The 15330-nt window shown below is 33.3% G+C and overlaps 1 protein-coding gene across 2 annotated transcripts in view; it reads right to left on the reverse strand.

Annotated features, from left to right (window-relative positions):
- The window catches only part of Yif1 (Yip1d-interacting factor 1), a 57021-nt gene that overhangs the window by 37362 nt on the left and 4329 nt on the right, over nucleotides 1-15330 (reverse strand). For both annotated transcript variants that reach the window (XM_035364106.2, XM_085810653.1), the window contains exon 2: nucleotides 3510-3553. In XM_035364106.2, the coding sequence (XP_035219997.1) occupies nucleotides 3510-3534 (25 nt within the window). In that variant the 5' untranslated portion in view covers nucleotides 3535-3553. The remainder of the gene's footprint in view (nucleotides 1-3509; nucleotides 3554-15330) is intronic.

The raw sequence follows: 15330 nt of genomic DNA on the forward strand, positions 1-15330 counted from the left end.
TCATGCCCTTGTATATAGGCTGAAATATAACATCTATTATGAGATAAGTGCATACCAGGATACAACACTTTCATACAAATGGCTTTGTATAACACAAGAAGGTCGTATGTAATGCCACTGAGGAAAGATTACACTTAAAGGAACATCATACAAAAATGCACCAATAGAATCAAATAACCAAAATAGTACTGATTTTAATGCCACACAAGAATTGTGGGATATTATAGAATGGGCATATTAAGTCGTTGATCCTGCATCAACACCTGTAGGTTCATTATGGGCTACCATCTGAGATATAAAAGATCATATTCCCTTGGATCAATACATGACTAGACTTCATTCCATGATCTGTCCATGCTCTATTCTGTGCTAAAAGTGGATAGATGTGTGGTGGACTTCACCAAGACAAGGGGTAAAGGACAGCCACACCCCTACAGGTTGCTGTGTTCAAGCTGTTATGTGGTGCAAGATGACAGGCTCTAACATTGCAAAAGCAATACCGTAATTTCTGGAAGAAACGCCGCAGCGTTTACATGTTTAAAACTTAAATTTTCAGCGGGTGCGGCTTTTCTACCCATGCGGCGTTTAGGTGCCCTAAAAATAAAATATTTCCTAAGATGGTCATTGTACATAGTTTGGATGGCCTTGTCATTGTGCATAGACTGTTGCTGTTCCCACACAAAAGACCACTCCGTTGCTTTTTGCGAACGTTATTTTGTTTACATTCTTTCCCTTGAACAGACCTACATGCCTTATTCACCCTAAACGAGATCACAGAACAATAACATTCTTCCCCCTTTCAAATCAACATTCTCATCAGTTTGAATAGTTTCTTTCCTCTGCCATTCGATGAATCTTCCATCATCTCCCCACCCCAGTCTTTTTTGCAATTGTTTTCAAAGGTGGACACGACTCCACCTGCCTCGCAATAACGAACTCTGATGTATTTCTCTTTCAGCATGAATGGATTTTTCTTGGCATTCTGCCAGATACAGATCCCATCAGTTTGGGTACAAGTACTTGTTGGATAGTTTTTAAGTAAGAAGGGAGCGGAAAATTTTTGAAAATGTCCCTAAATGGCACAGAAGCTAAACTGCTGGTTTTAAGCTTAATGTAATTTCACGTGCTGAACAAATTGGAAATCGAGCAGCAGCTCGAGAGTTTGAAGTGGACGACAGATGTATTTGACATTGGAGAACTGAAAAAGAACTTCTTAAAAATATGCCACAACAGAAACGAGCCAAAAGAAGTGGCACTGTAAGGTGGCCAAATCTAGAGGACGACCTTGCAAACTGGATAAAGGAGCAACGAGGAAAGGGAATGCCAATTTCGACTGTAAAAATTCGCTTACAAGCAAAATTTATAGCAAAACGAATGAACATAAATGATTTCAAAGGAGGTGTAGCAGATTTATGAAAAGAAAAAATATTTCTGTGTGTACTAGAACAACAGTCGGGTAACAATTACCAATGGACCGGCAGGATAAAAAGTCATCTTTTCTAAAATATGTGACAGCTATTATTGACAAAAAAAAACTTCTTCGGTCACAGATAATAAACATGGATGAAATGCCGTTAGCTTCCGACTCTCCTGCAAACAGAACTGTTGATGAAACTGGTGCAAAAACTGTATCTGTGTTTATGACGGGGCGTGAAAGAACGTCATTTACATGTGTGTTAGCTTGTGCCGCAAACGGTGACAAGCTAAAGCCGATGATCATTTTTAAACGAAAGACTATTCCGAAGGAAGATTTTCCTAATGACGTAATTATTTGTACAATCGAGAACGGCTAGATGTGCGAAACAATCATGCATGAGTGGCTACAAAAAGTTTGGCAGTGTCGTATGGGATCTTTTCCCCAACCAAACGGGTTATTGATAATGGATTCCATGCGTGCTCATTTCTTTGAGTCGGTGAAAACCAGATGTCAAAAATTGTCTACGACCGAAGCAATAATTCCTGGTGGTTTGACAAAAATCTTACAACCGTTAGATTTGTCAGGTAATAAATCCTTCAAAGCTGAAGTCCGAAAGCGGTGGGAGTGTTGTATGAGTGAAGGATTGCATACGTAAACCAAAAGCGGTAAAATGCGTAGAGCATCAAAATGAAGAAATTGCAAAGTGGGCAGGAAGTGCGTGGAAATCGGTAGAAACATCGTCAATAATAGCAGGGTTCAAAGAAGCTGAAATTATATCCTTAGATAAAAAGACTGTAAACCAAGAGGATGAATGTGACGATCTGGAAGACTTAGATAAGGATTTACTAAATCTTTTTAATTCAGATAGTGAAGAATCAGATTTTGATGGCTTCTTATGGTGTATAGTTTGCTGTAATTCGTAAGTAAAATTTAAAATTTCCTTTTGTCATCCAAATTTAATATTTCGTTGTTGCAACATTTTTTATAATATAGTCTGAGTATTACAAATATGGACTTCTTAAGTGGGTAAATATAAGTATATACATGAAGGTGAATATATTTTCCAAATTTCTTACCTTTAATTTATTTTTGAGTTATGGTTTCATTTCATGCATTTTTCTTAACTGGTATGTCATATATCAGGACTTAGGTTGAGTTTTTGCATCTATACGGCCCACGACGATGTCACGCGCAATTTAATCTATTGCGGCGTTTACGCTGACGGCATTTCTGTGTAATTTGAATTTTTTCCCGCCATTTTTCTCGAGTGCGCCGTTTACGCTGATGCGGCCTTTCTTCCGGAAGTTACGGTAATTCAGTTACAGCCTCACTTATATCAGTTCAGTTATCGCCCACTTATATCAATTCAGTTATGGCCCCACTTACATAATTCATTCAGTTTTAGACAAGGCAAGAATTCAAAATGCTCTTTAACTCTCGACTACAGAGACTTGCCACTAGCAAGATCCTCACATAATGAGGACAACAACTGACAATAATCATTTCTATGGCATGTGTTGTTAGGTATTTTTAATGAACTCTTCACAGATTTATACTGAACGCATTTTTGTTCTATGTGCAGTAAATAACATGTAACCTTAACAAACACAACCAACATCAGTTACCACATAGTGTTACACTATCAAAGTAACATACCACCATCAACCCTCATGAATATTATGACAGGTAATTGCAATTCATATAGTACTCGTTGAAGTTTAGAAAATAAGTATTAATACAGTTATTATGGAGTTGTAAAATGACATTGTCTTCCCTAGACTAAGATATTTTTATACAGTAATACCTAAACTAATTCCAGTATGAGAATTTAGGGTTGTTTTAATCAAATATACCATTTTATTACATAATACTTTTAATATTATTTAAACACCAGAATACAGATGCTGGCTTTATCGAGAAATTATAAAGTGACTACGTCTCTACAACTATCCCATATACAAGTCATTTGTCTATTAAAGAAAATCATAAGGCTCACATAGAAGACAGTGTGAAATTAGTACAGAATAGATCTTTTTCCCATCAGCTTTATCACTATGCAACAACACTTGATGAAATAAACAAGGATAATTACCTGTTCTTCTTGTAGAAGGATTCATTGTTCATAGCAAATTATACCTAATAAGATAAAAATGTTTTAAAAAACTAATGCAAAATTAATAGTTATAGTGATTACAATTATTAACAAATGAGGTGAAAAATGTAATTACAAATTATACTGCATCCCAATTTGAATAACAGAAATCAAAACTTTTTTAAAAATTACACTACAGATTTGGTTTATTTGATTACAGCAAAACACCGAGACCTATCTGCCTAAGGAAAGGGATGCCTTCATGAAGGACTTTCTAAAGGAAACTGGCTCATACCCACATTAGACATGAGGAAAATCATGGAAATGCTCATGCAGCCAGCCCATTCACCTGGAACTGAATCAGTGTTCAAAACTGATGGCTCACTACAGGTAAGACAATAAGGAGAAAAAAAATTATTAAGAACTAGAGCTAAAAAAACCAAAGGATACTAAATAAATAGCTGTTAATATTACAGAGGGTGTTTACATATTTTTAGAATGATTTTAATATAAAATTTGTAAAAAAGGCAATAAAAATTTCTGGCAGAAACTTATTATTTGAGATGAGAAATACAATCTGCTACTTTTAAATTTATTTCTCTTTAAAAATGTTGCATGTAAACAAGCTGTGAGTTGAAGGATATATTTCTGTACTTTCTGAAGAGAAATAGTCCTATTCCACAATTCAAAAACATTGTGAAATGTGTGGTATTAAAATTTCTTTAAGTGTAAAATAAATAACACTATTAATCAGAAAGTGGAAAACTGTCAGTCATTACTTCATAAAATCCTACTAAAAAATATTTAGTACTCAAATTTGGCAGGAAATAAATGCTGATCCTTGATGAAGCATGGATTTACTTAAATGTGCAATAAAAGAAGGTATATTTATTATAAAAAGACAAAAAGGAAACATTTACAATCCTTCCCAATGCAAAGAAATTTACAGTCAGGGGATTATGATTGTTGCAAGTTTCCCTTATGATGGGAAATTAACCCTCTGAGCAGCCATCAAGACCTGTATTTAAACAGCCTTTATTAGTTAAATTTGTATATTTACTTATTTTAGTTTCTATTTTCATAAACTTACTTTCATCAAGATGGCACTTATATTATTAAAGAAAGTAAGAAAGCAAAATATTTTAATACATAAAAAGTGAGAAAAAAATCTCCTGGCTGAATAAAGCCGGTCATGGCACTGAGAGGGTTAAAACGAGTAGAAAAAAATGTTAATAATCAATTCAACATATACTACCAAGAGAAAGTTTTACATCTGATATTTACAGATGAAATTCCAGTTTCTTATCCTTTCTAAGACTTACACTTCACCAAGACACAGCAACAAGTCATATTTTGAAAAGTACCACCGTATTCCTTGAAAAAAATTAAGATTCATTGAAAAAATGAAGATTGCATACTATCTTCCCTTTTCCGATAAAAACCTGAAGAAATATTTAAAAAAAAAAATTGTTTAAAAATACCACATGTATTTTAAACACTGAATTAAAAGATGAAATTACTAGGTGAATTACTGAATTAAAGGCTATTAGGTGAATTTACTGAATTAAAACATGAAAAAATATATGAATTACAGTCAAAAGTCGTTAATTCGGACACCCATAATCCGGACTTCAAAGCTAAAAACTTTCTGTGCATGCACCGCGTTGACATATGAGCATAGGCGTGCACGTAAGACCTTTACGACTGCGCAAGCGCAGAATACGTTTTCGCGTGCGCGTTTAATGTATAACGGACGGTATAAGCTAAAATTATCTAATTATCTATTTCAGTTAATGTTGATGATTGTGTTGTTCCTTAATCTTTGAATTGGATGCGGCTTATTTTTTGCAGACTGTAAGAGCAATTTTATAAAAGTAAACTTGAACTTTCGATTATGTCAAATAGAATTTCCAATGCTGGAGCTCCCAAAGGATCTACAAAACGAAAGTATGTTTCGATGTCCGTCAAACAAAAAGTGGAATTGTTGCAAAAAATGGATAAAGACATGAAGAAGGTGACAGAGAGGTTAGTGAAAACGAAAAAATTTTGATTGACAAGTTAGTCGGTATTCTCGGCACAGCAATTACGGGACTTGAACAGCGGAACTTTGTAATTGAACAAGAAATTATGTCTGTTTATAGAATTAAAGAGAAAGTATTATCACATAAAACGAAGCAACTTAAACAACTTACATTAAAAAAAATGTTTAATAAAGTAAACAAATAAGTATTAAGCTTTTCTTTTGTAAATTTTGATACCCTTTAGATCCTAATTGTTCTTTATTTCATAAATTACGGTTTCATATTTTTAATTTTAGAATTTCTGCATGCCATCTTACGAGATTTAAACTGATGATCTATAATCCGGAAAAATTGATAATCCGGAGGAATCCCCGAAGTCCTGACGAGTCCGGATTAACGACTTTTAACTGTATAAGAATACTGGAGGAACACCTCCTTACTAGGGTGGCCATCACACAAGCTTTTGCAAAATTTGCAAAATTTAAAATTCATTTGGCAAAAATTAGAAAGTACTTATGGTAACCTCCAAAAATGAAAATATTACACAATATGTACAAAGGGAAATAACAATTACAGTACAGAATCCACAATCCAGACTCATCGAGAATTGACAGATTCTGGATTTGAGAATTTCCCGGATTTTAGATCATCAGTTTAAATCTATTAAGATGACATGTAGAAATTATAAAATTAAAAATTTGGAATAGTTGTTTATGAAATAATGAAGAATTTATGATTTTAAAGGAATCAAAATTTAAAAACAACAAAAAAGAGCGCTCAATATTTATTTACTTGCTTTATTAACCATTTCTTTCAATATAACTCGTTCAAGTTGCTTTGTGTTTTCGTGCTGATACTTTTTCTTTAATGTTACAGACAAACAAAACATTTTTGTCAGTTACTAAGTCCTGTAATTACCAGGTCAAGAATTCTCACTAAATTGCCAATTAAAATTTTTTGTTAATAATCTCTATCACTTTCTTCACTATTGATATGTTATTTTCTGGATCAAAATTTAACTATACTTCAGATTTCTTCATCCTTTAGTTTAGCGATTATTGTGGCAGTGTCATCGCAATATGACACTTTTATATCGACTATATTTATTACCATTTTTCCACAAGCTTCATTAAGTGGAAAATTTTACTTTTTGTTTGTAATACCCAAAAGCTTTCAAAATTGTGGCCATCATCATAAACCTTAGCAAGCATCAGCTATACACTGTTATCCATACATCATGAGATTGGCGACTACAGACATGCTGTTCCACTAATATTTGTCTGGCTCCCATCATGTTCTGAGGAAGTAAAGCCTGAATTATATTAGGTGATGTCTAATAGACCCTCACCTGTGACACACAGCAAGTGCATGGTGGAAAAGTACACTTAAAGCTTATTGGAACAGTACTAAATTACCTATGAATATTATTCACAAAATCTATTTCTAGAAATTTCTGTTAAATTTCTCCTCATCAACATGCTTAACACTTTGCAACACACTTGATTAAAGTCTGTAATCCTTGCCAAGCATAATGTCAGAGTAAGTTTAGCATCTGTTAGTATTCAATTACTGGTATTGAAAACAAAAATTGTTTTAGACATCACTCAGTGAGTCATTTCTCAAGCTGTCCTGAGTTCTTAATCACAGAATGATAAAAGTAAAAATAATAATAATAAAAAAAAAAATCTGAAAGGTTTCAGATTTTAAATTGCGTCTTAAGGGGCATTTTTTTAACGTTTTGTATGTTACCTTTATTTATTAAATATCATGTTCTACGTACTCAAACTATAAAATTAAGTTCAACAGTAATATTGCAAATTAATTTTAAAATGAGCATATCTTTACAATTTCCGATACAGAATCTCACATGCTGGAGATAAAAATGTTTTTTTCACACTGTGTTGCCATTGCTCGCTTTGATATCGTTTAGTTTTTAATCAAAAATTCGTTGAAGTGTTACAAAATATGAAATCGATAATGAAACAAATTTCAAATTCAAATTAGGGCTTCCAAATGCCTACAGAATACTATGGAAGATTATGTTATTTAAATCTTGATGGCTCTGGCTACCGTTGTTTTGTCACAATGCGAGAAACATACATTCATTTATGCAGATTCTTCATTATTTAATTTCTTTAAATGTGAGACAGTGCGATAATATATGGTGGCAACGATTTTAAATGTGATACAGCCTTTTAAAGTTTTCAACACAAAATGCCAAAACAAAATTAATAGTCCTTCAGGGCAAATTGTCCCTTTGGACTAATTATTTGCTAGATGGGCTTAAGGATTATATGATATTCAGTAGCCATAAAGTGAGTGATAAACTTTGATCGAATGTATTGGTTGGAGGCGTATGCTGAACAATAAAGTGGTTAAAAGGTCAAATTATTTATCATACAGATTTATGCTAATAAATTATTATGTTCCTTCAACATGAAGGTGTTTTATTTACTGCTGAAGTGAAATTAACCCGCGAGCACACGCGCCAAAATTATGAACACAAGAAGGCATGCTAGGTATGTCATACCCAAAAGCAATTAATACATTTTAAATTACATTAATAATATAAATATAAGTATAAATGTGGATTAACATAAAAAACAATGAAGTTTAGAATATTTTAAAGAATATAATAAATGAAGTACTTAACATACAATTATTTTGCACATCTCGGGCAGACTGAACAGATATGGCTTTATACAAATACTAATACAGTCAAAAAGCTTTAATTCGGATGTCCAAAATCTGGACCTCAAAGCTACAAGCTTTCTGTAATACCTTTACACATGTGCATATGTGTTTAAGCATGCACGTTCAATGTATAACGGACAGTATAAGCTAAGCTAAAATTATCTAATTATATATTTCAGTTAATGTTGCAGATTGTGTTGTTCCTTAATCTTCATATTGGATCCAGCTTATTATTTTTCTGCATACTGTTAGAGCAATTTTATAAAAGTAAGCTTGAACTTTCAATTATGTCAAAAAGAATTTCCGATTCTGGAGCTGCCAAAGGATCTACAAAGCGAAAGCATGTTTCGATGTCCATCAAACAAAAAGTGGAATTGCTGCAAAAAATGGATAAAGGCATATCCTTTGTTTCTCTAACCATTCCGAAATCTGTTTATCAATTTCACGCTACTCTGCCAGGGTGGAGGGGATCATCGTGGCACGCAATGAACTGGAAGTTGATCTGTCAGCACTATCCTTATCTTCAGGGCAGATGTTTTTATTTTATTTAGCTTATAATTTTTTACTAAATGTAGTATTTCATCTTGATGTACTCCATCTTTTATATGATTTAAATCAAATTCCTCGTCATTATAAATATCATGAATACACATTATATAGTTTTCCGGTTGCAATTTTCTAATTTCGACTATGCGTAATGTATGTTTTTTTTTTTTTTTTTTTTTTTTTTTTTTTGTAAATTTTGACACCCTTTAGATCATAATTGCTCTTTATTTCATAAATTACGGTTTCATACTTTTAATCAGGCATGAAAGTGCAAGTTGGCCAAAAAAGCTGAACAACGCGCGGACACAAAATTACACAAAAACTAAATGTGCACGTGCAACCTAAAAAAAATAACACATTTTAATATAAAAAGTATTAAACATATACATATAATTAAACTAAAATAATACTTGTACTTACTATTTTGCTATCAATTTTATCTTCCACTTGTAAAAAAAAATCAGCAAATCACCAAGAGATTGTAATGAATTAACCTTCTTTAAGATGCTCTTTATGTAACTTCATTTAACAGTTCATACATGAATACTGTACACACCATTACAACACACTAATATACATATTTATGTTATATATTACTGCACATTTCCAGGCAATGACAAGTTTTAGATATAAAATATATATAACTGTTACTATAGATTTCAATTATCTTCACTTTTAGTTCAATAAACAGTACTTTATATAACACCAGAAAAAGTAGTCATATGAGATAATATAGTTACAAAATAACATAACATATAGTTAAAGGAGGAATTTAAAAAATAACTATTTTGTCTGTCTCACTCGATCCTGAATAAAAATTTTTAAGGAAAAAGCTTTTTCTTTTTTGCTACTTTTCTAATTTCTGTTTGCGAGCTAGTTTTACTTTCTTTTCAGCAGCTTTTATACAATCCATTGATACTTTTTTATTTTCTTCTTTATTTTCTGTAATGTTTAATTGCTTTTTTTTAGATTCTCACTCCTCCCTTTTTTTTTATCTCTAGCTCTTCTTTGTACAGTTTATGAGCATTCCTTAAAATTTTTACATACAGTTTTGTGTACTGGAGAATGCAAGTGGTTATCCATATGTCCGACAGATGGCGCCAGCACCGAGCTGAAATTATTGAAGTCAACTCTCGTTTAACGGTTCCTTGCTCTTCTTTGATTCGATATTTGTACGCATCTAGTTCCGCCTTTCCACATAAGCCCCACCTACTTCGCCTTGATGTAAAACAACGTATTTCGCAATCTCTGGCATGATGTAAAGTTTTTTTACAAGGAAAAGAGGGAGAGAGCGTGTCCTCCGTTTACACCCCTCCCCACACACACACATATTTGCCGGTCGCGATTTCTCAACGTTTCTACATCGATCTCAGAAACAGCCTGGGTGACGTTAAAAAAAGCACGAAAACGCGGAAAACTTTTATGCCTGTTTTAATTTTATAATTTCTGCATGCATCTTACCAGATTTAAATTGATGATCTATAATCTGGAATCGCCAAAGTCTCGACGAGTCCGCATTAAAGACTTTTGACTGTATTTCTTGCACAGAAACCATCTTTCTGTCCTTGATATTAGGGCACTCAGCGCATCTTCTGTAAATGTTTTTCATCTTTTTAGATGGTGTTTCCATGTTGCAATCTCCTGAAATTATTTTTTCTTTTAGTTTCAAAGGGAGCATGATTTGCTGCCGCTGTTGATTTTAGTAATCTTCCACTTTCGAATAACTAGTATTTCCTAGAATTTTAAAGATAACTTTTAGAACTAGTCTCAACATTCGTTCGGAATTTGTTTTTCTTCCATACCAAGCCATTTTTACCAACATAATTTTCATCATTTCATTCATTTTCTAATTCACTATCTAATTCAGTGTCTATATCACTGTCTATTGATGAAATATAAATGCCGTTGTGTTCTTCATCTATTAATTCTTCCTCCTCTTCTCTAAACATTTCATCTTCTGTTGAAATGGTTTCTAGCATATTTCTGAACCTTTTCAATTTCTTTATCATAACTTAGATGCCGCGCCATGCTGTCTAACTAAGAAAGTGAGGGTGAAAATTTGAGAGACGCAAGAATCCGCACAGGTGTCACATACTCAAACGGTACAATTCCTGGAAAAGTATTCAAAGAATCGCTGCACGGATTTCCCAGCTTCAAGAATGTGACCTAGAATTCAGCTACAAAAGGTTTCGTCCATTTCCAGGAAAGGGGTTTTGAGATAAGGGACATAGAATATGCCCCCGAGTATGAGATACCCGGCGTGCATGCTCGCAGGTTAAATACCAGTACGTTACGCATGCCTTATTATGAAAAATGACTACTGTCCATGTGTGTAGCATTAAACACAAGCTACTCTCGGAATCTAATTCTTTCTCCTTTTTATGCAAAAAAAAAAAAAAAAAAAAGGAGTTGCTGGTAGTCAGGAGGTCTCAATACTAAATCATTCTGGATTTTGGACTACGTACTAACTTTTGTAAAGGCTACAATTCCGACAACTGCTTCTGTTATAAAATAAAATATTCTCATCCTAAATATTTCCATTAAATAAATTCTCATAAATATAAGTGTTAGCAAGCCATTCCTCTTTGTTTTTTCGTGTCACCATCTACCCCCACAATCATTCAATTTTCAGTGCATTAGATGAATATACAAAATGTTATATATGATTCACTGTAAAATGCTGGAAACTGCAATTTTCCTCACTTTGGTTAAGTCCAAATGTATTGTACATACTTCCTTTACATATAAGTTCCTTCATCACATTCATCAGAGTTTTTGCACCTATGTCCAGCATTTGCAGATTTAACATTTATTCATTTCCTTGTGGATTCCTTCCAAAATCTATTATTTCAGCTAAATTCTGCCTAACCTGCCCTTTTGTATGACAAATAGATTTTCGTCAAACTCAAGAGGTCCGCAAATTTTACCATTATTTTTTAGTATCTTTAATAGCAAGCAACAAATTTCTTTCATACAATTTTTCCAATTAATCCTTGTGTTTTCACCCATATGTCACCATATTGTCTATCTATATACCAGCTAATGAAAGTTATTTCTTCAGCACAACAGTGTATGAAGCACAAAACAGTAAGAAAAGAAATCCTGAAGCCATGAAACCAGTTATTGCCACAAAGACCTGTTCCCTTCTTCCTGCACTTTCACTAATACCTTGCTTCAAAATAAATAATTTCATTTGGTGGCCATTTTTGCACTTAGAGTAAATATGTAAAGTCCTGAACTCTTAAAAAAAAAGCATAGTTCCTTTTTCAGTTGCCAGGAAGTTAAATACAGATAATATTTTTTGATGAAGGAGAAGCAAGAACAGCCACTGTCAAAAACTTTTATTTTCCGACGGTCAACATTTTGTAAATATTGTAATGAACCAAAGAATGACAGCATGTAATCTACACTAAGTATGAAAATCAAATAAAATCGTAAACATTTTAAAGGAAAAATGAAATACTAGACCAATGATATCTTGTAGATAACGCCATAATCAAAACAGTCTGAAAAACAAATATGTTACATACTATAAATCTGGCAATAAAGTTTGCTAACTCTGGCGATTAATCTTCCAATTCTGGCATCGGTTAATCTTTGGATTATGGTAACTTGGCAATTATTTGGCAAAAATTTGGCGACCAACCCTGCTATAGCAACCTGCTAGTTTTTGTTTGGGCGCCATTTTGTTTTCACGAAGTAAAGGCATTTTTTTTTTTTTTTTTAATACTCAACATTTCCAACATTTTTTCCCAACAATCTGCTAGCCGAATTACGCTTATGCCAGAACTTTTATGGAACAAAAGTGCTTAATCATGACGAAGATTAGGTGCGAAATTGGGACAAAGTGCAGAATCGCCCAATGCTTGCCGCGTTTTTACAAACTGCACATACACGGTATCATCCATGTACACGTCGACCTATTTTCACTTAAAAAAAAAAAATCCAAAATTGCACAAAAATGGCATTGCGCACACTCTTGACTATATCCATGTACACTGTTAAAGTCCTAGCTAGTAACTTTTATCGCCTTATCAAAATGTCCCCAAACTACCTGTTACCATATTCCAAAGATTAGCCCTGGCATCAATCGAGGCAGCCATTTTAAAAAGAAAGCACATTTAAATTACTGTACTTTTTTAAAGACACATATTATCTCCATATAAATATACAGTCAAAAGTCGTTAATCTGGACTCGTCGGGACTTCGGCGGTTTCGGATTATCGATTTTTCCAGATTATAGATCATCAGTTTAAATCTCATAAGATGCCATGCAGAAATTCTAAAATTAAAAATATGAAACCGTAATTTATGAAATAAAGAACAATTATGATCTAAAGGGTATCAAAATTTAGAAAAAAAAAGCTTAATATTTATTTGTTTACTTTTTTAAACATTTCTGTCAATGTAAGTTGTTTAAGTTGCTTCGTTTTATGAGATAATACTTTCTCTTTAATTCTATAAACCGACATAATTTCTTGTTCAGTTAGAAAGTTCCGCTGTTCAAGTCCCGTAATTGCTGTGCCGAGAATACCGACTAACTTGTCAATCGAAATTTTTTCGTTTCCACTAACCTCTCTGTCACCTTCTTCATGTCTTTATCCATTTTTTGCAACAATTCCACTTTTTGTTTGACGGACATCGAAACATACTTTCGTTTTGTAGATCCTTTGGGAGCTCCAGCATTGGAAATTCTATTTGACATAATCGAAAGTTCAAGTTTACTTTTATAAAATTGCTCTTACAGTCTGCAAGAAATAATAAGCCGGAAATAATTTGAAGATTAAGGAACTACGCAATCATCAACATTAATTGAAATAGATAATTTTAGCATATACCGTCCATTATACATAAAACGTGCACGCGAAAACGTATTCTGCGCTTGTGCACACACATGTGCGCAGTCGTAAAGGTCTTACGCGCACGCGTAAACGCCTATGTGCATGCGTCAACGCGCCGCATGCGCAGAAAGTTTTTAGCTTTGAGGTCCGGATTATGGGTGTCCGAATTAACGACTTTTGACTGTATAAAAAAGGATGTCTATAAAAAGCAAAGTGTTTGTATGCATGGAAAATATGCAAATATATGATGATTCACTCGCTTTCAGGAGAGAGAAATGGGGGGGGAAGCATTTTATAACAGAAGAAATATGGGAAATATCACTGTAGATCTTTTCAAAGCAATTTGTTCAAAGTAAGTATTTCAAAGTAAAGGATATGCAACACTTTTGTCATTCTGACATCTGAAATTTATCTTCCTGCATGTTTTTTGAAACTATATCAATTTAAACCATCTCTAGCACAGATCTGAATTTACCCATGCAAATTCCATAGAAAATTTAGAAAATGAAAGAAATTCCATGAAACTAAATATAGACTGCATGATGGATGTGGAAATTTCAGTTTTCTTCTAGCAACTAGATATTAATTGTACATAGTTACAAATACAAAAACTCTAAAACAGTACAATGAATGGAACTTGCAGCATTTATGTAAAGGTACAGATCATTCCTTCAGATATATTTGGCAAAATTATGTATTAAATGTTCTGCTGGATAGAACGGTTAATCTTTGGATTATGGTTACTTGGCGATTTTTTGGCGAAAATTTGTCGACCAACCCTGCTACAGTATTAGGAAGAACTGGATTGGTCTTAAAATCATTAACTAAACATGCTAAATCTTTGTGAATATGAAAAGCCTCAAGAAAATCCAATTCACTTATGGAAGAAGCCTTTTGGATAATTTTTTTTGCAGACCCAAAATCAAAATTATGGTTAAATGTCCAACTATGATACGCTATTGAAGACTTGTTAATTTCGCCTTTTCTGACATAAAATTCATGTTCCTTGATACAAAACTTACATGCTCTTTTTGTTTGGCCAATATATCTTAAACCACACTGACACGATATACTATAAATTCCCCAAGAATTCAAGACAGAAACGCAATCTTTTAGAATCGAAGGGTGAATTTTATTAATAGGGGAGAAACTGACTTGAAAATTGAATTTCTGGAGAATCCGTGCAATTTTATAACTAACAGAAGGATAAAATGGAAGCACGACAAGGTCGTTAATATTATTTCTAACAGTGGAATGTCTTCTTTGATGGGAATCTGAAAATGTTTTAACGGCTTTATCAATAATCACGGGAGAAAATCCATGGTTAATCGCAACTGCTCTCAAATAATTAAGTTTATTGGTAAGCAAAGATTCAAAGGAACAAACTTTAAGCACGCGGAATACATAATAGTAAAAAGAAGCCATTTTTTGCTTAACAGGGTGGCATGACTTGGCATGGGGTGGTAAACAAACTGCAAAGGCTTTACGGTACACAGTAGTGCTAAGATCAGTTTCATTGTGGATTATAAGAATATCAAGGAAGGGGAGGGAATTGTTGGATTCAATTTCAAGAGTGAATTGGATGGCTGGATCAATTGAATTCATAATAGATAGAATCTCGGATAAATCCTCTTTATAACTGTCAAAAAGTGCGAAAGTGTCGTCAACATACCGAATCCAAAGACGAAAAGATAGTTTATCAAATAATTTCATCTCAAA

Source organism: Stegodyphus dumicola, chromosome 2 (genome assembly GCF_044657685.1).
Source record: "Stegodyphus dumicola isolate Sdum_Otavi_A_Nest chromosome 2, ASM4465768v1".
NCBI classification, from domain to species: domain Eukaryota; kingdom Metazoa; phylum Arthropoda; class Arachnida; order Araneae; family Eresidae; genus Stegodyphus; species Stegodyphus dumicola.